Here is a 24951-nt window from a genome sequence, read left to right as displayed (position 1 = left end):
GTCTGAAGGAGGGACTTTGTAGAAATTGATGAATTTGAGAGAGGCGGGGCATAGAGAACCTACAATAATGTACAGTATTTGAAAAATAATGTGTTTTTTTTTTAACATTAAAGCATGTCAACATAGTCTGTTACACCAAATAATGATCTTTACAAAAGCATAATATGACCCCTTTAAACACTCCATCCATCTGGTGTGCGGGGAGGGTGGAGAGGATACCTGATGGATCTGGATTTCCACTTTGAGTGCTTCCTGTAAATTCTGCAATTCCATCATCGATCTCTTCTTCCCAAAACCCAACACAGCTGCCTGGAGAATAAGAGGAAGAGAGCAGATATTCTTTCATTAATTGTGATGTTATTGAATAACTACAAATTTTAAAAAAAGAAGAGAGCTTTTTGAGGTCTCACACTGTGCATTACTATGCCATGACAGATCTGTTAGTGTTCTAGTAGAAGTGTGTATGTAAATCTGCTCAGTGTGAGTAGGATATATCTCTGTGTACTGATTCAATCAGAACTACTCTCATCAAATCCTGCCTCAACACCATGGATCAAACTGAACAGCACTCTTTTGCACATACACATTCCTGTTCTTTTCCCTCTGTCACTCTTCTTTGGGGGCAAATGATGCTGATGCATGCATTAACCATTTCCTATTTTCCCAGCCTCTGAGAGTCTTTTGTAAAGAAACGTCTTCAAACTAAAACTTTGTAGTCCAAAAAAACCCTTCAATTAATTAGCTATCCAATGAAACACCATAAAGTTGTGACCATTACGGTTGTGTCAGAATGTGTGCACCCCACTTAGGACAATGGTTTATTCTATACCTTCCCAGCGTCTGCCGTCTTGAACACCATCCAACTGGCAGAGTGGGGGGTGGAGCTGGAATAGACAAGAGAGGATGGTAAGGAGCACACACATTTACACACAGCAGCGCTCCGGTGACTGACAAATCTACATCAGACAACATAGAAGAAAGTAGAAGCTTTGTGAAAAACAGATTTGGGCTGCATGCAAAGGTCGCTGATTTAATCTCAAATTTAGAGGACACAGAAACTGGAGGCTTACTGGAAAAGAAAACAATTCTTCTTTATTTGGTGAAGTTACTTAAAAGGATAGTTCAGCCCAAAAAATTATTTAAATTCTGTCATCACTACCTTCATGTTGTTCCAAAACCTGTGTTACATTTTTTTTTTTTGTACTGAGTTTTTACTTTTGGGTGAACTATTCTTTACGATCAAAGTTCCTGGAATGGAAGAACTACAAATTGCTTCTCTGAAAAACTGTCTCCAAAACAGTGTGAATCTAAGTAGCTAGTACAATGTCCTGGAACATCATTTACAGAGACAGATTGCAGACAAGTTAGTTCACTTGGTGGCCATATTGGCCCTTAACAGCTATATCCAGCTCTTTTCCCTTGTATTGGGAAAGACTGAAATCTATTTTACAATGACATAAATCAGGAAAGAAAATCATAAATTGTGCTCATTAAAGGGGGGGGGGGGGTGAAATGCTCGTTTTCACTCAATATCCTGTTAATCTTGAGTACCTATAGAGTAGTACTGCATCCTTCATAACTCCAAAAAGTCTTTAGTTTTATTATATTCATAATAAAACTCTTCCGGCAGACGTGCCCTTAGGACCCATATAAGGACATTCCGCTCCATCTAACGTCACACAGAGCCATACTCGAAAAAAACTTTCCGAAACTTGTGACAAACCGGTGGAGTATTTTTGGAACAGAAATACTCCTTCAAACTTACAACTTCATTTTTAAAACTTTGTCCATGTTTAGCATGGGAATCCAACTCTTTAACAGTGTAAAAAACTCAGTATTGTCACAGTGTCTGGGTTGTTGTTCCCCGGGGTTCCACTAGATGTCCTCCTTCTCACGGTGCCTGTCCCAGATCACTTCCTGTTCCCTTATATGGTCACCTTCCTCCTTGTTACCTGATTGATTGTTCACCCCACCTGTCTCCTGTTTCCCAATTATCCTTCTGTGTATAAATACCCAGTCTGTCTTAGTCTATGTCACGGAGTCCTTGTCTGATGTCATTGTGTTTCAGGTCCATCAGTCTTGCTTTGTCTTACCCTATGTGTCTCATTCTCTCGTTCCACCTGACTTCCTCTACCTTTCCGTTCTTCCGAGTTCCCCGTTTCATCCGGTTCCCTTTTTGTTTGATTTGTCTCTCATGACTGTTTATTTTGTATTTACCCCTCTGTTTAAATAAAACCCTTACCTGCATTTGGATCTACCCTCTCTTTGTGTTTTTCCCCAATACCTATCGTGACAGAAGGACTCCGTCATGCCTAGATCCAGCGGTGTGGGATTTCGAATCGGTTCCCCAGCCACCATGGAGGAACGGAGGGGGAGATACCAGAACTTAATCACCCTTCATCAAGAGGGAAGTGAGGTGGGTGGCCTGGCGCAATTGTTTTGGACTATGGCAGTCGGGCTAGGTTACAATGATGCAGCACTAAAGGATTTATTTAATAATTGCCTGGATGATCCTTTACCTTCATGGGAGATGAAGGGGTTAGAGATACTGGACTTTTGGGGGTTTACCAATTACCTGCACCATCGTGCCCAGTGGGATGCAACAACCACACCAGAGTGTCCAGACAAGGCTGCCAGCTCAGCCCCACAGCACAAGATGGGCGCCAGCCCAACCCCACAGCACAGGATGGCCGCCAACCCAGCCCCACAACCCAAGATGGCCACCAGCCCAGCCCCACAGCCCAAGATGGCCGCCAACCTAGCGTCACAGCCCAAGATGGCCGCCAGCCCAGCACCACAGCACAAGATGGCCGACTCAACGCCACCGACTCCCCATCGTAGAGGGCGGAGGAGGAGACAGGCAGCTGCTGTTCCCGAGGCGGAGCCCGAGGCAGTTCCCGAGGCGGTACCCGAGGCTGTTCCCGAGGCGGTGCCCGATGCAGTTCCCGAGGCGAATCCCGATGCAGTTCCCGAGGCGAAGCCCGATGCAGTTCCCGATGCAGTTCCCGAGGCGGTGCCCGATGCTGTTTCCGAGGCGGTGCCCTATGCAGTTCCCGAGGCGGAGCCCGATGCAGTTCCCGAGGCGGTGCTCGATGCAGTTCCCGAGGCGGTGCTCGATGCAGTTTCCGAGGCGGTGCCCGATGCAGTTTCCGAGGCGGTGCCCGATGCTGTTCCCGAGGCGGAGCCCGATGCTGTTCCCGAGGCGGAGCCCGATGCTGTTCCCGAGGCGAAGCCCGATGCAGTTCCCGAGGCGAAGCCTGATGCAGTTCCCGATGCAGTTCCCGAGGCGGTGCCCGATGCTGTTTCCGAGGCGGTGCCCTATGCAGTTCCCGAGGCGGAGCCCGATGCAGTTCCCGAGGCGGAGCCCGATGCAGTTCCCGAGGCGGTGCTCGATGCAGTTCCCGAGGCGGTGCCCGATGCAGTTCCCGAGGCGGTGCCCGATGCAGTTCCCGAGGCGGTGCCCGATGCAGTTCCCGAGGCGGTGCCCGAGGCGGAGCCCGATGCTGTTCCCGAGGCGGAGCCCGATGCTGTTCCCGAGGCGGAGCCCGATGCTGTTCCCGAGGCGGTGCCCGATGCTGTTCCCGAGGCGGTGCCCGATGCTGTTCCCGAGGCGGTGCCCGATGCTGTTTCCGAGGCGGAGCCCGATGCAGTTCCCGAGGCGGAGCCCGATGCAGTTCCCGAGGCGGAGCCCGATGCAGTTCCCGAGGCGGTGCCCGATGCTGTTTCCGAGGCGGTGCCCGATGCAGTTCCCGAGGCGGAGCCCGATGCTGTTTCCGAGGCGGAGCCCGATGCTGTTTCCGAGGCGGAGCCCGATGCAGTTCCCGAGGCGGAGCCCGATGCAGTTCCCGAGGCGGTGCTCGATGCAGTTCCCGAGGCGGAGCCCGATGCTGTTCCCGAGGCGGAGCCCGATGCTGTTCCCGAGGCGGAGCCCGATGCAGTTCCCGAGGCGGTGCCCGATGCAGTTCCCGAGGCGGTGCCCGATGCTGTTCCCGAGGCCGAGGTCGTTCCCGAGGCGGAGCCCGATGCTGTTCCCGAGGCGGAGCCCGATGCTGTTCCCGAGGCGGTGCCCGATGCTGTTCCCGAGGCGGTGCCCGAGGTTGTTCCCGAGGCGGTGCCCGATGTTGTTCCCGAGGCGGTGTCCGTTACAGTTCCCGAGGCGGTGACCACAAGGCCGTGGTGGTCTTCGGCTCCGCCCTGGGAGACTCTGGCGGTGACCACGAGGACGTGGTGGTCATCTGCTCCGCCCTGGGGGACTCTGGCGGTGACCACGAGGACGTGGTGGTCGTCCGCTCCACCCTGGGGGACTCTGGTGATGACCATGAGGACGTGGGGGTCTTCTGCTCCGACCTGGTGGACTCCGGCCTCGACCACAGAGACGTGGTGGTCTTCCGCTCCGCCCTGGAGGGCTCTGGCCTTGACCACACGGCTGTGGTGGTCATCTGCTCCGTCCTAGTGGACGCCTCAACATGTCCTTCATGGACTTATGTTTTGTGTTTTTTGAGTTCTGTTTCTGTCTGTTCTCTTTAGTTTAGTCTGGCCCTCCGTCCCTCCCCCTGTACCTCCTCCGGTCCTCCTCCCTCCTGATCTCCCGGTTTTATGTATCATTTCTGGTGTTTGTCCCCCATGTGTTCCTTTTCTGGCCCTCCGTCCCTCCCCCTGAGCCTCCACCTGTCCGCCTCCCTCCTGGTCTCTGTGTCATGTTTTGTCTTTAAGCGTCTGGTAGCCGCTCCGTAGAGGGGGGGTACTGTCACAGTGTCTGGGTTGTTGTTCCCCGGGGTTCCACTAGATGTCCTCCTTCTCACGGTGCCTGTCCCAGATCACTTCCTGTTCCCTTATATGGTCACCTTCCTCCTTGTTACCTGATTGATTGTTCACCCCACCTGTCTCCTGTTTCCCAATTATCCTTCTGTGTATAAATACCCAGTCTGTCTTAGTCTATGTCACGGAGTCCTTGTCTGATGTCATTGTGTTTCAGGTCCATCAGTCTTGCTTTGTCTTACCCTATGTGTCTCATTCTCTCGTTCCACCTGACTTCCTCTACCTTTCCGTTCTTCCGAGTTCCCCGTTTCATCCGGTTCCCTTTTTGTTTGATTTGTCTCTCATGACTGTTTATTTTGTATTTACCCCTCTGTTTAAATAAAACCCTTACCTGCATTTGGATCTACCCTCTCTTTGTGTTTTTCCCCAATACCTATCGTGACAAGTATGCATGAAATAGCATTTCACCCCCCCTTTAAGGTCAACTCACACAAAAGGGTATTTTTCAGACCTATCCAGGCTAATAACAAGCACATTCTACACTAAACAAACAGCAATTACCTCATTTAATAACCACCATGTTGAGAGTTGCAATGCCTCCATCAAAAATTGTAAGGTGGGACTATAGCCAGGCACTACAGGGCCTTTCGCACTGCAGGGACATTTTCATAGTACCTGAACTAATTGTGGAACTACCCACTTTATGGCGTCTTCCCAACACAGGAACTAGGTGCGATTTTAGTACTGGACTGCCTTTTTTGAGAACCAAATTAGCTCCTACACCGGAATAGGGTCTAACCAGCACAACTGGAACTACCCATGATGTAATTATACATTGTTTGGCCAGACACGTTTGAAAAAGCCCTCACCTGCTATGAGTTAAAACCCTGTGTAACATACTGTTACAAGTGGACTGTCTCTATCTTATATGTCTTCAGAGTTGTATTAGATGATGTCAGCGCAAATTCAGTCCCTGCTTTGTCTAGTTTGTTTAAGCTGTTCTCTGTACTTGTGCCATAGTATCAGTCTCTGTCTCTGCCATAGATCATCCCTTTCTTCTCATCGGAATGAAAGCAGAGACTGCCAGATGGGCACTCCATACACTAAGAGCTTCTCACTCATCTACAGAGTGGCGTCCTCTGTCTGTAGTTGCACCAGTCACTGTGATGTATCTGCCTCAGGAAAGTATTTACCGTATTTTCCGGACTATAAGTCACACTTTTTTTCATAGTTTGGCTGGTCCTGCGACTTATAGTCAGGTGCGAATTTATCAAAATTAATTTGACAAGAACCAAGAGAAATGAACCGAGAAAACATTACCATCTCCAGACGCGAGAGGGTGCTCTATGTTTTCAGTGAGAGGCTACAGGAGCACTGAGCAGTACAGACAGTAATGTTTCGTCTTGGTTCTTGCTTCTAAATTAATGCGACTTATAGTCCAGTGCGACTTATATATGTTTTTTTCCTCGTCATGATGTATTTTTGGTCTGATGCGACTTATACTCAGGTGCAACTTATAGTCCGAAAAATACGGTAGCCAAAGGAATATATATATATATATATATATTTTTATATTTACAAACCTACAGGAAGCAGATTAACTTTTGCCTATTAAAAACATCAAATCCTGCATTATTATTGCCCACAGTAGAGAAAATGGGGAATTTTCTGGGACTTCTGTATTCAGTAAGGGCAAACAGCCAAAGTGATCATCACAAACACACTACACCTGCCTGATCAGACTGGCATGCAAAACCCTCACCTGTTGGCTCAGTAAACAGTCTGAAGCAAAATTAATTCAGATCTACTCTTTAGAGAAAAGGAACATATGATTGTCACACATCTGAGAAGTGGACGCAGGAGTAAACTCTAAGTAAACATTCTTTAAAGGGGTCATATGACATTGCTAAAATGAACATTATTTTGTGTATTTGGTGTAATGGAATAGGTTTATGTGGTTTAAGATTAAAAAAACACACTCTTTTTCACATAATGTACATTATTGTTGATTCCCTAATTCCCGCCTTACTGAAATGCGTCGATTTTTACAAAGTTCATCGTTCTGTAAAGCGAGGTGTCCTGTGATTGGCCAGCTATCCAGTGCGATGTGATTGACCGAATGCCTCAAGCGTGTGACAGAAATGTTATGTCCCTTAACATACTGTGATGCCATGTCTCTGCACGAGGAGACAAAACCAAAAAAAAAAAACATTAGAAACGAGCCATTTGTTGCATCCAGTGGGGACATAATTGTTGATTACAATGACTTGTACTGTGTTTTTATGAGTTGCGCATCGCGTATCATAGTGAAAACAAAGTAGTTTGCTTTCACAACAAAACACAGTGCTTCTACATAACATGGCAGTGGCGGCAACAGCGAGAATAAAAATTGCGCCTTCTTTCTTTGCATGAACATTTGGGTGGCATTATGCAAATCTTCCCACATTGTGACGTAGACATGTGGGTGTGTTAGAACGAGCCTTTTTAGGAGGGCGTGGTTGACTCCACCAGGGCTCTAGATTAACTTTTTGCGCTTGTTGCGCCTAACTTTTTTTCACATCACATTTTACACTGCAGTTTTGCAAGTTCACTCCTTTTTTCTTTTCTTTTTTTTATTACTATCCATATAGGCAATATTGACTTGTAAATTATTAACTAACAATCTGCTCAACAAAAAGTTATTTATTTGAAGCACAATTCTACAAGAAAGGTAACTTACTGAAAAAGTGTTGGTGCTTAAAATGAGCTGAAATTTAAACTTAAAACATCTCAAGATTAACAATATCTAAATTAAGTGTTTTAAGGGCTTCAAATTGAATATATCATGGCTTTATGTCTTATCCTCAATTGCAATCACATGCCCCTCGGATGGCCAACTCCTGTAGTTTGGCCTTTTTGATCTTTGGCCTTGGCTAAAGCAGCTGGACTCTCTCTAGCTTCACAATCTTCCAGACTTGGTCCCTCTAAACTGATTCTGATCAGATCTTGACAGTGTCTGAAGGAAGGGCTGCTAGTGTCTGATTTGAACAGCTAAACAGTCCCTAAACAGCTTATACCACTGTTTCAGCTATTAAAATAGTTCATTATTAAGTTAATTTAGAAAAACATTTGGAGCATTTTTTCGTTTGTTAAATATTATTTTTAGTTTTTTTTTTGTAACGACCAAGCTGCCCGCAGCAGACAATGAGCCTATGTTTGATCAATTTAGCCTTCTCAAATCATCACCACTTGCCTAAAATAAAATCTATAGATATAAAACAATTCAAGCATAAAACGCCTCAGGACATTAAGGCAACAGCGTGATCACTTGCATTTTTTTTTTCAGTGGATATGCCAACATTTTTGATCATAAGAGTAATACATCATTCGTAACTGCAAAGGGTATACATTTATTTGTGTTAATAACGCACATAGCACTAATCAACTAAATGAAAGTAACATGACAAAGATTAATGCACTTTTGGAAGTTTGGAAGTAAAATGTCATTTTTGGAATTTCTGTGGTCTAATTTAATATTGTTGTTCATGTTATTGTTCATGATGAAATTTTATTTTATTGCTGTAATTCATAGAATTAAAGAAAACACATTTTTACTCAAATTAATCAAAATGGATTTATTGCGTTTTGAAACCAAACTCTTTATATGTTTCATTACATAAGATCATATGTTGGTATATAAAGCCGATAAATTATAACTGTACTATAACTCAGACTTTTCATGTTGCTCTTTCTATTGATGTAAAATACATGAATTTATATATTCATTAATATACTTATTAATGAGCATTTTTCAAATATCAGCATCTGCCGATAAGTTTTTCTGTTTGGCCGATGCGTTCGAGGCCTTTATTTTGACGGTGCTGAAAGCAGAGCACAGTGCTCACACTCTCACTCTTGTTCGTTGTTAACAGTTCTGTCTGATATGGATAAAGTATATTTATTTTACACATTAATTTGTTTTAATCCATTGTCAAATTATTTCAAATTTATTAAACATTCAATTTAAATAATATCGGCTTTATTTTGGCCACCCTGCTTTCCATGTAAAAAAAAAACAACAACATCGTTCGACCACTAGTCACACTGCACAGTTCTCCGCATAGAAAAGTTCAAAGCACAAAGGGAAGAGATACTGATGTGGAATGTATTATATGTGCAATAGTTTAGTGACCCTATCCTTTTAACAGTTTTAAATTTCAGTTACTGCACACATAAAGAACAATTCATAGTGCTCTCTACTCCAGTATAGTGATCTAACAGACACCCAGGAGAGAGTAAAATGCTTTAGAAATAGCACTAAACTCCAGCAGGATAAAGTCCTTTTATGCTAAACATTTGATCTTTATCTACAGATCAATTATAATAATAGGAACATTGAATTATCTTGAAAAGAGTGTCATCATCTTGACTGTTGTAACCTCAGTTTTGAACCGCCACAGTGGAGAGAAGAGTTTACGTGAACCTGAATTTAACAACTGACATTAAACTATTAAACAGCTTGGTATTCACTTGGAATATTCACGAAAAATGTATGATGCTTTATAATGTGTTTGTGCTTTTTGTGGTGCTTAACAATAACAGGAAATATTATACACAGAATATATCGGTTTGGATCTGTCTCGTCTGACCGCTTTCTGATGCGGATTAAAACGCCAGAATAGGAGCGATACCGATACAGAGTATAAGATCGTGCACCCCTAGTTTATAGCCTATGTTTAGCTACTTCAGCCTTCATTTGTGATGATTATCATGATAAACAAAATGTTTTAAACAAAAACAAAATTTTCTGCAATAACCCAGAAGCCAGTGGAAAAATCCTATTGGCCTTCAAAAATACATTATCACTGCAGGACTCTATCAATATAGGGAAGAAATATTAGAATCAAAATCTAGATGGGGCAAAAAGAGGGATGCTGGATTCACCAAATTGACAGGTAAATGGCTTCTCAGATGCCTCACGTCGTACAGGTTTAGAAGAACATGCTCCTCCTCAACTTTCATTCAGGACTCATTTTAATGAATTCTTTGTTCCCTTAGCAATGCATCACTTCATCAATTAGTCTATCTGTTTATAAGCCAACTCTTCAGAAGCTCCACTGTCCATGTTTGCTGGAGCCTATCCCAGCGTCTTGAGACAGTTATTAATAACAAACTTAAGGCATCATTTTAGCTGAGAAAAAAAAGTCATATTTGTACTATATTGGACATGGTCACCTCATTGCTAAGAGCATGAACAGATTTCATGCATATGAACACACCTTCTGAGTATCTATAACATGTGTAAACCTTAAATGGTTTTTGTTTCCTGGGGGAAACAGACATTTGAGAGGTTGGAGGAAGGGCTGTAAATATGTGGGCCTAATGTCTCAGAAAAACACTGAAAAGGGGGCCCTGAAACCACCCAGGTCAAGTGACTTGGAATAAAAAATAAAACTCATCCACCACATCCACTCACCATCTTTATGTTAAAGTAACACGATGGCAGCGTGAACAGTATTGGTACAGTGAGAACAGTATTGGTACGATATTTGGAATATTTCAAATATCGGCATCGGCCGATACGTTTTTCTGCTTGGCTGATGTGTTGGAGGTGGGACTTTTATTTTGGCCGCGCTGAGAGCAGCAGTGCCTGAGCGCACACAGTGCTCACACTCTCTCTCTTGTTTACTGACGTTGTTAATTGTTCTGTCAAATACGGATAGAAGTCTGTCTGATAATCAGATAGAATGGTTAAACAAAGGAATTCATGTATACAAAAAGTATTATAACGATTGCTTTTATATTATTAGTAATAGAAAGGCAAACATTAAAATACTTTCTCGTTTGCCGTCAGCATTAACCGAATATGAATTTATATAATTTACAAAATGAAAATGTAATTTTAGAAACCTTGCAAACTTAGTCCAGTTCAGCTGTGAGATCTTGTGAAGTGTGTTTCCAACGTGATTGCGTTGTCAATGCAATGTTCTCAATGCATTCCCCAATGAGTGCCCTGTTGATTAAAATGTTTACTTCCTTTTTATTATATTTTTTTTATTAAATATTTATTTATTTGTGAAAAATACTGTCATCTAAAGTCTAAGTATGTTTATTTTACACATTTATTTTTTAATCCATTGTCAAATGATTTGAAGTTTCTTAAATATTAATAATTTTTTTACAAATCATATTAGCTTTATATCGGCTATCGACCCCCATTCTTTCCACGATATTGGCATCTGCTGTCAAAAAAACACATATCGGTCGACCACTAGAGAACAGCACTGACCTCGAGGTGAACACGGAAATCTTTTACATTTTATTTACATACAATACAACTGTGTACAAATAACTGTAAAACTAAAAGTATTATTTCAAACAAAATTATGAAATTGAATTATTAGATAACGCATTGGGAAAATATAACTCAATGAATTCATTACACATCATAGACCGAAACGTTAATTAACACAAGTTGAACCGGTTGAATATGGGTGGAAAAAAAATATCGCAAAAGCAGGTGGAGAGAAGAAATGGCTTAAGTCAACATAGTTGATAATGAAAGAGCATAGCTACACATGAATAAAACATGACATAACCGAAAAGAGTTCTTTAATATCGTGTCACATGTAGCAATTTCAAGCGTAAAAAAAAAAAGGGTTATATTGTGATGAGGAACAACCAAACTGTTTGACGGCTATACAGCACCAGGCCCAATAAGCAAAACAGTACTAATACAAAAAAAAAAAAAAAAAAAAAAAAAAGACACACAGCCTTGTGAAACACACTGAGAGAGTGAGACAGGAGCTCTTGACGGCCTGCTCTCCATCTGAAAGCTTGAGAAAGGTCATCAGCATCATCAGCATCAGCATCATTAGCGTTCCAGCGCATCCACACCGGAAACAGCTCCATTACTTTATATACTCACACAATCACACATCAAACTCACTACACAGGGCCTACAACTTCCTCCACCTGATCAGAGAATTGATTTAAGGAGACTTTATTGCAGCGAGCTCGCGTTTGTGCCGATATGTCAAGGCGTGGTGCCGAGAACAAGAACTGGGGAAGAAGATCTTTCCTAATCACACGTCTTGACGCCTAGCGGCTCTTAACAATAACAGTAACGTTAGCTCAACACTGCACAAGCTGCTCGAGATCAACACATCAACACTACACAGACACACACACTTTATCAGGTTTATTGCTCGAGATCTCGTCCCTTGCTCTCGTGAATGGAGATATAACCGGAAAGTGCATTTATAATGGCATCCTATGAGTGTTTCACGGCATGGTGTGAAAACTACAGCACGCGCTGGAATCACATTTTCATCCATATTAGCGCAGTTCTGCTGACCAAGTGTCGTTTATATGGCGTTTCGCGGCATTGTGTAACGGGTGTAAGTTATAAGGTTTCGTTGACTGCAGCCGCACTCTCTCTCTCTCTCCCGCAACTCCTACAATAAAGAGAAATGAACAAAACCCCCCTGCGCTGGTTCTGCGCTTTCACATCCACTCAAATCACTACCAACACAATCACAAAAAGAACACGAAAACAGTTCAAAGATACCGCTCCCAAAAGTTCACAAAATAAAGATGGAAAAACCGAGGGGCACTTACCCTTGTACACACTCCTCCAGCAGTCAAACCCCGATCTTCAAACACTTACACACACACTCACCAATTATTTAAATATATATCTACAAACAGCCGAGCATTTCACCACTACAACCCTATCCCGCGGATGAATTTGCCCCCTTTAGCGCCTTAAAGTTTTGAACAGTATAAAAGAAGGAATCTTCGCTTTGTTCGCTTGATTTTTTAACCAAAAATACATAAAAAGACAGAAACTGATATACAAAACAAGAACTCTTCTTCCATCCCATTCACCCCCCTGCTTGTGCGCTCGGTGTATCAATGCGCGCCGGGGAGAGATAATGGGACAGCAAAACCAGGCCGTATAACGCACAAAATAACTCGTCAAACAGAGCACATTATTCGTCACGTTGGAAATTAATTTAATATTGTCGCAAACCGGGGCGAAAGAATGATTGGCAAGCGCGAAAGAACACTCAGGAGAAGAGAACTAGTTTATGTAACGGTGCGGCGAATTTATTTCACTTTGCCTAAGGAACGGTTGTAGTGCGCCCCCCATTGCCTAGGGAAAAGTCCCGGATGTAAACTCAGCGAAACTCATGTTGAGTGAAGTTACCATAATGTGCATCCAGTGTGTGCCAGAGATATTGTTAGCACAACAGAAAAGAGATCACTGAAGTATTCAGTAATATGACGGTACTTTACGCTATTTTTATTTGTTATGTCGTATCCATGATAATTTAGGTAAACCGAGTTGTTAAGACATATTCAAACACAGCTTTCACATTGCAATAAACACAAAAGTGTTTTAATCATTTATTTCAAAAGCATTTTAATTTCTAATAATTTTGCATGTACGTCATGTATTTTCCTGGTTGATGTAGCTTAAGTGACGTCTTGTACAAATGCTCTGATATGCATTAAAGTTACTTCCTTCAGGTAATACTTTTCCTGTATATTGTGAAATAGTTCTGTATGCTGTAATCTTATATAATCAGTGTTTAGTGAATGCAAACCAATTTACCCACAGTTACTTTTATTTATTTATTTGTCAACACTGCCAGATATGTTGTGACCATTTTTTGTATTTTTTAAGTGGCACCCGTCGCGTGCAGTGAACGGTGGGGGGAGACAGAGCGCTGTGTTTGTGAGCGGTCGAGCCTGCTCTCTCAACACCGTTCTCTTTTCTAGGCCTTTGCCTCCTAAACTGGTCCACACTCTCTGTCTTCAGCACCACTGAGTCATCGCAGTTCGCTTTGAATTATCACTCCGCATGAAAAGATCAAGAAGTACAAGCCTCAACATTTTTAAATCCATTTAATAATGAAATACAGAACAGGAGAATGACATCACTGTCGATTCACTACACGCATAACATGCTAAAGCAATTGAAATGTATATACCAGATGAAATTACGTTTTTTTTTATGGTTGTAAATGTAAACAAAAAGACCAGCCAATAATGGAAAACAAGCTATTGATGTTCTAATGAATAGAACTGTATCAGCTCTTTATTTGTGTTTAATTTCAGAGGCATTATCTGATGTTTCCCTGTTCATTTTATTTGCACTCTTTGTTTGGAGGCCCAGTGAGTTGAGGAGGCCTGTGTGCAATCGGTCTTATATACAATACAACATTTCCGGGAGTGAGGTCAGTGAAATTAGTTGTTTTCAGTTTTGGGATATGCATGAATATCTACTGTTTGATTGCATTTACTTAACATAGACATTCCTAGGAGACTCTTTCTTACCAAAGTGCACAAGTAGCTAGGAATACGCAATGCTTGCTAAGGTCCTCGACCCTACTATCCATCGCACAGCAGTGCATGATGGCAGCCTTCAGAATCCTCAGTAGCTTCTGCTGTTTATCTTTTTTTATTTCATCCAACACAATGAAATATCAGCTGGAAGTCAGTGACTCATCCTCTTCAGCTCTTGTGTCATTGGACCTCATTGCTGATTGTGATTGGCTGCTGCGTCTGAGATCTTTGTGAAAAAAACATTGATATAGTATAAAAATGGATTTCTGCACTCCAGACTAATCCGGGGTGACTGAACTAATCAAGACTTCATTTGTCCAGAAGTCCCACGCTGCCAGAGACTGAGTCAGACATTCTTTTTGTCAACATGTGTTTACATAAAGTAAAGAGCAAAGGAGACTCTCAGAGTTAATGAAAGGACACATGATAAGGTGCTTAGCATCTCATTCACAGACAGTGTAATTTACACTGTCATTATGTAGTAGATGCATGACACCCTAACAAACAAAATACTGAAACACATGATCAGTAAAGGTCAGTCACAACCAGCTTCTTTCTAACAGCTGTCATGTTGCATCTATCTATAATCTATATCTATAGCTATAGTTTGCTGTTTTATACAGAGTATTAAAATTGTAGAGTATTTTGTATTGCGTTGTACAGTATAAAACGCTTTACCAGTGAAACGTTTGAGGTCAGAAAGATTTAATTAGTTCCTTTCTTCAGCAAAGGTGCATTAAACAGATCAAAAGTAACAGTGAAGACATTTATAATGTTACAAAGGATTTATATTTATAGTAATCAAAGAATCCAAAAAAAAATAAAGTTTCCACAAAAACTGTTTTTAACAGTGATAATAATAAGAAATGTTACTTGAGCACCATATCTGTACATATAACTACAAAACATAGTTTCTATAAATTTTCTGCATAATGTGCATGTGCCAGAAACTCTACGTCATGATTTAGTTATTGTAAATATTGTAGACCTTGTATATTCTGTACTTACTGCTTATTGCACTTTTGGTTAGATGCTAACTGCATTTCGGTGCAGTGACAATAAATTTGAATCTAATCTAATTTAATCTAATCTAATCAATTAATAAGCAAAAAATAATACGTTTTTTTTGTTAAGTCAACTTTAAAACATAGTGGTTAAACTAAAATTTTCATGTTTTCACAACCATTAATCAAGTCCAATTGACATAAGAAAGTAATTTTTCCTCAACATCACAACTTAACTTTTTGAGTTTCCTAGACTCGATTGCTTGCTTTGACAAGAAGAGATGTACCTGGAACCAGATTTTTTTATGAAATCAACACAACTGCAAAATTGAAACTCTCAGCATTTTTTTTTTTTTAACAGATGCATTGCACCCAAAAACACAGACAAACGAGTTTCTGATGCGAGGAAAAAGACAAAGGAGCTCTTATTTGAATGACTAAAGGTGGATTTTTATGGACCGCAAATAATAAGTATACCCTGATTTGTGCTTTCTTTCATGTAAAAATTAGGATTGTTTCGTTTGCGCTCACCAACGGCATATTGATTTCAGGCTATCAAATTTGACAAACTTGATTAGTAATCAGGAGCCACACGCACTGCCAGGCACATTTTTGCTAACTATACAGTGTGTTAGACACCGAGCTGTCGAGACGTGAGCAGAAAGATAAGTTAATGTTGGTAAATAGATTTAAAAAAAAGTGTACATATAAGTTACTTTTTAGTGTGATCTCATTATCGTTAGCAACACAGAATGACATTAATATCTGAAGCACCGCTGCCAGTCCATATTTGTGTTTACCATTACGAATAAAATTGATACAGTACTTTGGCTCAATTTACTGCAAGTTATTTCAACAAATACAAATAAGTTGAGTGAACTTAACTCCTAATGTTGGCTAAACTTAACTAAGATGACTTGACCAAGTCAAGTTGTGTCAACAAAACATTTTTTACAATGTGTAGCTGCTAAAAGTTCATCTTTGTTATCACAGGAATAAATCATATTCAAATGGAAAATGGTTATAATGATTAAATTATTATTAATTTCATCTCAAAATATGATTGTTTTTAATTTGTATTCTTAAATTTTAAAAAAGCAACCTCGGTGAGCATAAGAGACTTCTTCTAAAACAATATATATTCTCCTTTTTCTGTTCTATTTTATTTTATTTTCTTCATTTCTATTTATCTGACTTAGGTCTCATGTAGTGTCACCATTTCTAGAGCCGAAAAGCAAACAGAAAACAGTGCTCATATAAACAGTGCTCTATACACTGTGTGCTGTAATACAACAAAAAAGCACACAGCAGATCTCAGTTGGTCAGACAGAGGTTCATCTTTCCATAATTGTTAAAATATTTGTGTCTAAGACACTGTGAGCCTGGAGATAGTGTACACTTATTAGCTTAAAGCTTTGCTGTAAATGAATAGTGCTCATAAATGGCTCTTGAGATAGTATTCTCACTTGAAACAGAGCAACAGTATTCAACATTTGACTTAGCAAGCAGATACATATTTTCCTCTGACAGCTGAACTGCAATAGTGAGATATAATGTCACTGGGCCCGAGGCTATAGCTTATTGAAGGGCCCACCCATCACAATAGTTTATATATATACAGTGTATATATATATATATAAATGCTGTAGAAGTGTGGTTCATGCTTAGTTCATGTTAACTAAAGTAGTAAACTTTATGGTTACCATATAGGAATAGTTCACACAAAAATGAAAATTCTGTTGTTGTACTAAACCCGCATGAGATTCATTCTGCTGTTGAATGCAAAAGAACATAGTCGGAACAATACTGGTAACCAAACAGTTTTTGGGCCTCCACGACTTAGCATGAAAGAATGCATAGTATGAAAGAAATAAAAGTAAAATAAATGGAAAAAATGAAAAACATACACTATTGGAGTCAATGGGGACCAGAAACTTTCTGCTTACGAGCATTCCTCAAAATGTTTTTTTGTATGTTAAGGAAAACGAAGAAATTCATACAGGTTTAGAACAACTTGAGGCTGAGTATAAATGATGACAGTATTAAAACGTTTGGGTGAACTATCCTTTCAAGAAATCATCATAATGCCAGGATCTCATATAGCAGAAGCCTACTACTGTTTTATCTTTTAAATATTAACATTCATGTAAAACACAGATGACTTTAAAGAACTCAAGTTTACTTAGGCGCTGTATGTGCAGGTGCATGCCGCGCATATCAGGCTGAAACGGTAACGCTAGCTATGATTTACCAAAATGAATTCTGTCCCACTGCTTTATGTTCCTGAACATTTACATTTGTTTATTTTAAACCACAATGCTTAGAACGCGTTTAAATGATAAGCATACATCATGACGCGCAAAAAGATTGACATATTTCTACTGGGCTACGTCCCAACCCTTAAGCGATTATATAGTTTATTCAATCACACACAAAAAAAAGCAATATACATCCATCAAGTTAATAATCAAACTAAACTAACCCAAAAATCTGTGGGGATGATGACGCTGTGTTTTTATTTGCTCCATGTGCCCAGTCCACTTAAGCTGAATGACTAAAATTCAAAATGCAGATTCAAAAGTGACATTTCAATTTCTAATGGTAATGCATGGAATTTACAGAAAAGGTCCACTAATGACTTGACGTGGTGGGGCCTTAATGATTGGCGCTACAGATGGGCCCTATTGTTAATTCAACTCAATAAACACAACATCATGACAGGCAAACTCAATAAAGCTATGCTTTACCACTACCACTGTGTGTGGTGTTAGTTTGAGTGGCACAGAGTAAGCAAACTATGTTCAGCTGCTGAGGGTGCTGTGATCTGACATCTATGCTGAAGCTATAGCTGAACCACTGCTGCCTTAAACCTCTCATCAGGATGACCACATCCTTCACTCTGAACTCCACTCGCTGACACAAACCTTCTGACCTTACTACACACAGATGAAAAGGAGAGATAGAATTAGGAAAAGAGATGGTTTCCTTCCATCTTCCTTACCACAGAGCCCTTTTTGCATACTGTATGTTTCTGCCTTTTATATACCCAGTAATCACTGTCTGCCTGTTTGCCTGCTTTTATATGCTCTCTTTTTTAATTGAAGTATGTTGAAGTTCTGTCATGATTGTTGGATAAGAAATAAAGCTGTAACAGTTAAGAAAGTAAAAAAAAAGAGAAAAGAATGAATGTTTTCACTGTTACACTGTAAAATATTAAGGAAACAGCTTGCATAGCTTTATAGAGTTGAATTACAGTAATCTACAATGGGTATAGAAAATAAATGCCCCTCTTTAAAATAAAGGGATGTGTTTGCTGTGTTTGCTTTGCCGTCTGAAATGAAGATGGACAGAGGTTTTGTTTTTGCCAGCTTTATTTACTCAGTGCAACTTATAACATGAAAGATGTCTGAAACGTCTGAAAAACAGAAAAAAAAACAGAACTGAAGGTTGAAAAAAAGAAAAACACTTATGTCAGTATTTTGTTGAACCACCTTTTGCTTTAATTTCAGCTTTCAGTCTTGGGATGTACAGGCGCATCTCAATAAATGTGGAAAAGTTCATTTATTTCAGTAATTCAACTCAAATTGTGTTTTTGAGCGCACGCCTTCAGATTAGTTGGACGTGGTTGTGTACAAGAGGTGAAAACAGTATAAATACTGTTCGTTTTCTTACAAAGACCGCTCGTTTCGTGTCTTAGGTCATCAATGTGTACTTACGATGGGGAATTGTTTAATTTGGACTCCTCTGTGCATGCTCTTTGAGGTGGTGACCATAGACCTCCATTTTATGAGTCACAGACAAGAACAGTTTGACCTAAAAATATCAAAATGGAAACTACTGCAGAAACAAAGACACCTTCATCTTGGATGTCCTTGGGGTAAGCTAAAACATACCAAAAATTAATTCGAATGTGAACTATCCCTTTAAATAACCATGGTGTTGGTGTGCTTGTCTGGCAAGCAAACTCACCAGACCTGAACCCCATAGAGAATCTGTGGACTATTTTCAAGAGGAAAAAGAGAAACAAGAGACCAAAAAATGCAGATGAGCTGAAGGCAACTGTCAAAGAAACCTGGGCTTCCAGACCACCTCAGCAGTGCCACAAACTGATCACATTGACGCCACACCGAAGTGAGGAAGTAATTAAAGCAAAAGGAGCCCCTACCAAGTATTGAGTACATGTACTTGCTTTGCTTTGCAATGATTTGTATCGAAAAAAGTGAACTTGAATTGAATTGAATGTACAGTAAATTAACATACTTTCCAGAAGGCCAACATTTGACTAAAATATATAAATATATATATATATATATATATATATATATATATATATATTATGAAGTATTTTAATTTGTTGAGATTGTTGTGAATTGGTGGGTTTTTGTTAAATATGAGCCAAAATCATCACAATTAACAGAACCAAAGTCTTAAACTACTTCAGTCTGTGTGCATTCAATGTAATACATTGTTCTCCTTCAGCCACTGTGTGCTCAGTTTTGCTGTGTGTTTTGGGTCATTGTCATGTTGGAAGGTAAACCTTCTTCCCATTGATAACTTTCTGGCAGAGGGCAGCAAAACGTCCTCAAAAACTTGATGGTGTTTTGCCCCATCCATTCTTCCTTCTATCCTGACAAGTTCTCCAGTCCCTGCTGCAGAGAAACACCCTCATAACAGGACATTACCACCTCCATACTTTACTGGAGGAATGCTGATATTTGGATGGTGAGCTATATTGGATTTCTGCCAGAAATATATTTTGTTGAGGCCAAATAATCCCATTTTAGTCTCATCTGCCTCAGAATCTTCAAGTTGTGTTTTGCAAAGCTCAGCCGTGACTCGTGACTGCATGTGGCCTTTTTTTTGAGGAGGGGCTTTTTTCTTCCAACCTTCCCATACACAAGCCACATCTGTGGAGAATTTGTGATATTGTTGTAATATGCACACAATCACCACTCTTTGTCATAAATTCCTGCAGCTGCTTCAGAGTTGCTGTAGGCCTCTTGGTCGCCTCTCTGATCAGTTTCCTTCTGACTCTTTCATCCAGTTAGGAGCGACGTCCTGATCCAGGGAGGGTCTGTGTTGTGCCAGATACCTTCCAATCTTAACAATAGACTTCACTGTGCTTCTAGGCATTGATAAAACCTTTGAATTTTTTTGATTTGTTGTCCATACACAACTTTATCCTGGAGATCTTTTCACAGTGCCTTTCCATTCACTGATTGTTTGCTTCAGTTGCACTACCAAGGACTGAAATGCTCCAGGAAAGCTCCATTCATGCTGAGCTGATCAAAATGGCCACATCTTAACACAAATGAAAATCAAATGGCCTTGTGTGCCATTGAGAAAGTGATAAGCCTCACCTGACTGAGTTTACAAGTCATTTTCCGGCTGCAAAGCGACAAAATGTGATTATAATTTTTTTATTGGGGGTGATTCTTTTCTATAATAACTGTACTTAAATATTCTTATTAACTTTATTAATTATTATTATTATTATTATTATTATTATTATTATTATTATTAAGTATAATTTATTTTTCATAAACCATAAATGTTATACAGAAAGCTCAAAATATTTTAAGTTGTCAAGAATTTTATACAACTTACTTTTATTACTCGTGTAGTTTTAATGACTCATGATGCGCTTCGCCACCTTTTCTTTAAAAATATACATGGAGACTGAAGTGTGTGCTGTTTAATAAATAAAACTACTTCTGAATAGAAGAACTATACTAATTAAGTAAACCTTTTGTTATATTTTTAACAGATTTCACCCCAAAAATATATATCTACGTATATATATATATATATATATATATTTTTTTTTTTTTTTTTTTTTTTTTACAGTAGACTAGCCTGTAGATTATTACACTAAATGGTTGGACAATGGAAATAGTTCTGCATAAACTCTTCTATGCCAATGCATGAATTTGCCTCCCACAGAACAGTTTTAAAACTGTAGCTGACAGGATTCTTAGCAGCGCAGGTGCCAGCAATTCCCCAGAGGCTTTCCAGTGTAAATTGTGTGAATTAGAGCAGAATTAAATTGCTCATATTTCATTTTCAATGTTTGCAGCAGACTTGATGAAGAGTAAATATCCCAATAACAGAACACTTCACAAGCTGTATGTTTGAAACTCGAATAGAAAAGGCTGCTGTGAAGTGTTTTTTTAATAAAACACACAAAACCCCCACAATATTTACATTTATGCATTTAGCAGACACTTTTATCCAAAGCAACTTACAGTGCATTCAGGCTACACATTGTTATTATGTGTGTTCCCTGGGAATTGAACCCACAACCTTTTTCACTGCTAACACAATGCTCTACCACTGAGCCACAGGAATATTAAGTTGTTTGAATTTACATGAAAACAGAAACATTACATGCATGTTTCTGCTAGAACAAATGGTATCCCTTCTTCACATTCACTTATTAGGTCCATTCTTTTTTCCATTTGTGCTTGTATGTTCATGTCTAGGTGTCTGTGTGTGTTTGTAGTTTGCTTAGTACAGATATTTTGGCACTAGTCTCGGCCTAAACTGTGCCTTTGTTGATCCTTACTTTTCTGCATGCATTCTGCAATAGAAAATAAACCTATAATTGCTTTGCAGTATTTCTAGAAATAATGAATGTTTCCAGTTGTTCTAATTTATGAATAAAATGACCATAATAAGAACAGTGAAGCAGTCCTGATGACTTGGACAGAGCTCTAGGCATCCCTTAGGAAAATACTGACTTCCTCAGTAAGGCCAGGGATCTCTCTTGTGGGGTTCATTTGTGACTCATTTAACAGTGTTGACACACTGAATCATGTCAGTGTGTGCTAACATACAGTAGGGGCTGCTGGTATAGATTGTGTGTGCAGGATGTGTGTTATTGAACAGCACTTTACAGGCACAGTTTTTGAGTGATGTTCGTCTATCCTGGGAGTAATCATATGCAGCCTCACACAAATGGCACTGTAGCATACCGTCCTGAAAAGAAGAGGGAAAGTCAGAATCATAACATTGCAGAATGATCAGGTACATCTGTGCAGTTTGTGTGTGCGTGATAGCTTTATTACTAGTCATCTCTCCATCTGTTGCTAAATGTTGCCCCGACTCGTATGGAGCCAAAAGAGTCTCAATAAAGATAAATGCACACACTAAATTCACATATGCACACACAGGATTCATACATGCACACACATGATTCATAAATACACACACAGGATACACAAATGTGCACAAAATTTACAAATGCACACACAAAATTTAAATTGTGTGTGCATTTCTGAATTTTGTATGCATTTGTGAATCTTCTGTGCTTTTTAAATTTTGTGTGTGCATTTGTGAATTTTGTGCTCATTTGTGTATCCTGTGTGTGTATTTATGAATTATGTGTGTGCATGTATGAATCCTATGTGTGCATATGTGAATGTAGTGTGTGCATTTATCTTTATTGAGACTCTTTTGGCTCCATAGACTCGTGCTGAGTTCATCTACATTTGTTTGTAGCACACTGATGAAGAAACCAGATCAGACAACGCCAGACTTCAAATAAAAAACTCCAGACCCCACACACCATTTGCAGAGGAGTTTATTTGTGATTATGAATTGATAAATTGGAGTGTTTCCTCAAAGCACACTGCAATTTTACATGCTACTGAATGTTTCCGGAAGGATAAATAGCATTAGCTGCTGGTCATTATGTGGTCCAATTTGGTGTGCAGGGAAAAGAGGTATAAACCAATTTTTTACCATTTTAAGAATTGGAAAGCAGCCTTGAATAAAAGTAAAAAAATACATCTATGTTGAAAGTAACTTAGGTCTTATGTGGTTTGAATAATTATTACATTTTATTGAGAGATTTGAAGTTTGTATAATAGTGGTATGTTGGCTTTGTCATGGCAACAAATTTATTGTAACTCTTGTTACTCAAAACACTTGTAATTACAATAATCACATCAGTTATAATCAGTTTGTAACTATGCACATTTACAAAGACTCCAAATCTAGTTTTTATGCTTATGACCAGTAATTGAGTTTGTTACGCTCATATGCTGTATCACGTGCAGATAATGTTATGTTACTGCAGACATTTTTGGAAGAGATTAATATATAATTTGACAGCAGTTAAACTCTGTCAATATTATGCCATACTGTAAGTCATGTCCAGTAAAACTAGACAGAAACATAATTTAAGTTACCAGAATCCAGACATCACTTTCCTTACGCTGAGAAATGAAGGGGAAAAAACTATCATTGAACTAAAAGAGGAATGGAACACAATGCCATGATCGCAAAGGTAGCCGTAGCTTTATTATTTTATGGATTATTCTCATGGTTTGGTGGACAGTGTGGTTCGTGAATCACTCAGGAAGATGAGAGAGGTTAGAGTGTAGTGGACTGCTTCTGGGTCAGTGTGCATTGCTGCTTTAGTGGGGGTTTCAGCCTCCTCATGCAGACCAGACCCCCAGTCTTCTGCTATTACAACCCCCCCACACCATCACCACATCAGAACCATGCAGCCATGTGCTCCGCTCTCCAGCCTCAGAAGTGTGTGCTGCTGCTGAACAGGACTGTGGGAACAGACACACCCTTCTCTCTTTCTCTCAGACTAGCAGACACGCTGACCCCATGGATTGATATAAATATCCCTCTTATTGCTGGCTACTTCTGGGGTTGCTGCCCAAAGCGTCTCATTTTGTATTTTGACCGAAATAACCAGTAAACCTCAGAGAATAAAAGACACAGAGAGCGAGTGAGAGAAGGAGAGGCTATGAAAGGTGTGCGTCTGAGACAGAAGAATAGGGACAGACGAGGGAATTCACTACAGCTGAAAGCACACAAACATAATACACTGAAGACAATCTATCTCTCTAAAAATGTTACTTATTCATGTCCTGGTAAAGCATATATATATATATATATATACATATACATACATATATATATATATATATATATATATATATGTGTATGTATATGTATATGTACATGAATAATTTAAATTTTTGTTGACAAAAAAAAATAATAAAAAAATAATATATATATATATATATATGTCACTTGCAAAATAATATAAATACAAAATGAAATGACATTTTATGTACACATGTTTAATTTTAAATGTAATAAATAAAGGAATATCAGGCGATTAGAATATTTTTAACATATGATGTTTCTGTCCCTGAGGTCTGTAAGATGAGTCACCTGACCCTTTGTTTCTGGGATACATCCCACCCCCTTCAATAACAGTGTCACATTAGAATATTTCATGTTTATGTGAGAATCATTCAGATCTGCCTCAGGTGGTGTGTGTGTTTATCAAACTTCACTGTTCTCACAGACGTCATAGGAAAATGTCAGGATCACACACATCCACACACATGAAAAGGTCACCCCTTACAGCGCATCCTGTGACCTCTGAGTCTGATCTGGTTCTGTCCTGCTGATGACTACTTTTAAATTATCATACTGAACACACACACAAACACACACCATAAAAAAACTATATATCACTACATATTACATGACATATACAGTATGATATATGTACCAAACACACAAAACCACACCATACACCATGAATCGACATCATATTAGACAACCAGATGTATGCACACTATGAAAACCACTAATATATGGTGACATTTCAGCAAGCATGCATTTTCTGTCAAATGCATTTTTCTCTCAATCTATTGAAAGCAAAATAGAAATCTTGCTGTATTCTTCCAATGTTTTGCTTAATTATAAATACACCTACATTATGTACAAACAAACACATGAACACATTGACCAAATTGTAAATCTTGAAAGATGATTCTGTACTGTTGATGATTCCACATTCGTCTGTCTTCTGACGCTCTTC

The 24951-nt window shown here is 39.6% G+C and overlaps 1 protein-coding gene across 6 annotated transcripts in view; it reads right to left on the bottom strand.

The window, feature by feature from the left end:
* The window catches only part of LOC113051456 (PHD finger protein 21A-like), a 30007-nt gene extending 17376 nt beyond the window's left edge, over positions 1-12631 (bottom strand). For 4 of the 6 annotated variants that reach the window (XM_026215219.1, XM_026215222.1, XM_026215221.1 and 1 more), the window contains exons 1-3: positions 12358-12631; positions 830-884; positions 220-309 (exon numbers count right to left, since the gene is read on the bottom strand). In XM_026215219.1, the coding sequence (XP_026071004.1) occupies positions 220-309; positions 830-859 (120 nt within the window). In that variant the 5' untranslated portion in view covers positions 860-884; positions 12358-12631. The remainder of the gene's footprint in view (positions 1-219; positions 310-829; positions 885-12357) is intronic. The other 2 variants (XM_026215220.1, XM_026215223.1) reach the window with 1 other exon arrangement.
* Between the last annotated feature and the right edge of the window lie 12320 nt (positions 12632-24951).

Source organism: Carassius auratus, chromosome 32 (assembly GCF_003368295.1).
Source record: "Carassius auratus strain Wakin chromosome 32, ASM336829v1, whole genome shotgun sequence".
Lineage (NCBI taxonomy): Eukaryota > Metazoa > Chordata > Actinopteri > Cypriniformes > Cyprinidae > Carassius > Carassius auratus.
Note: the sequence above shows the minus strand (reverse complement) of the source record. Positions and strands in the feature narration are given on the sequence as shown.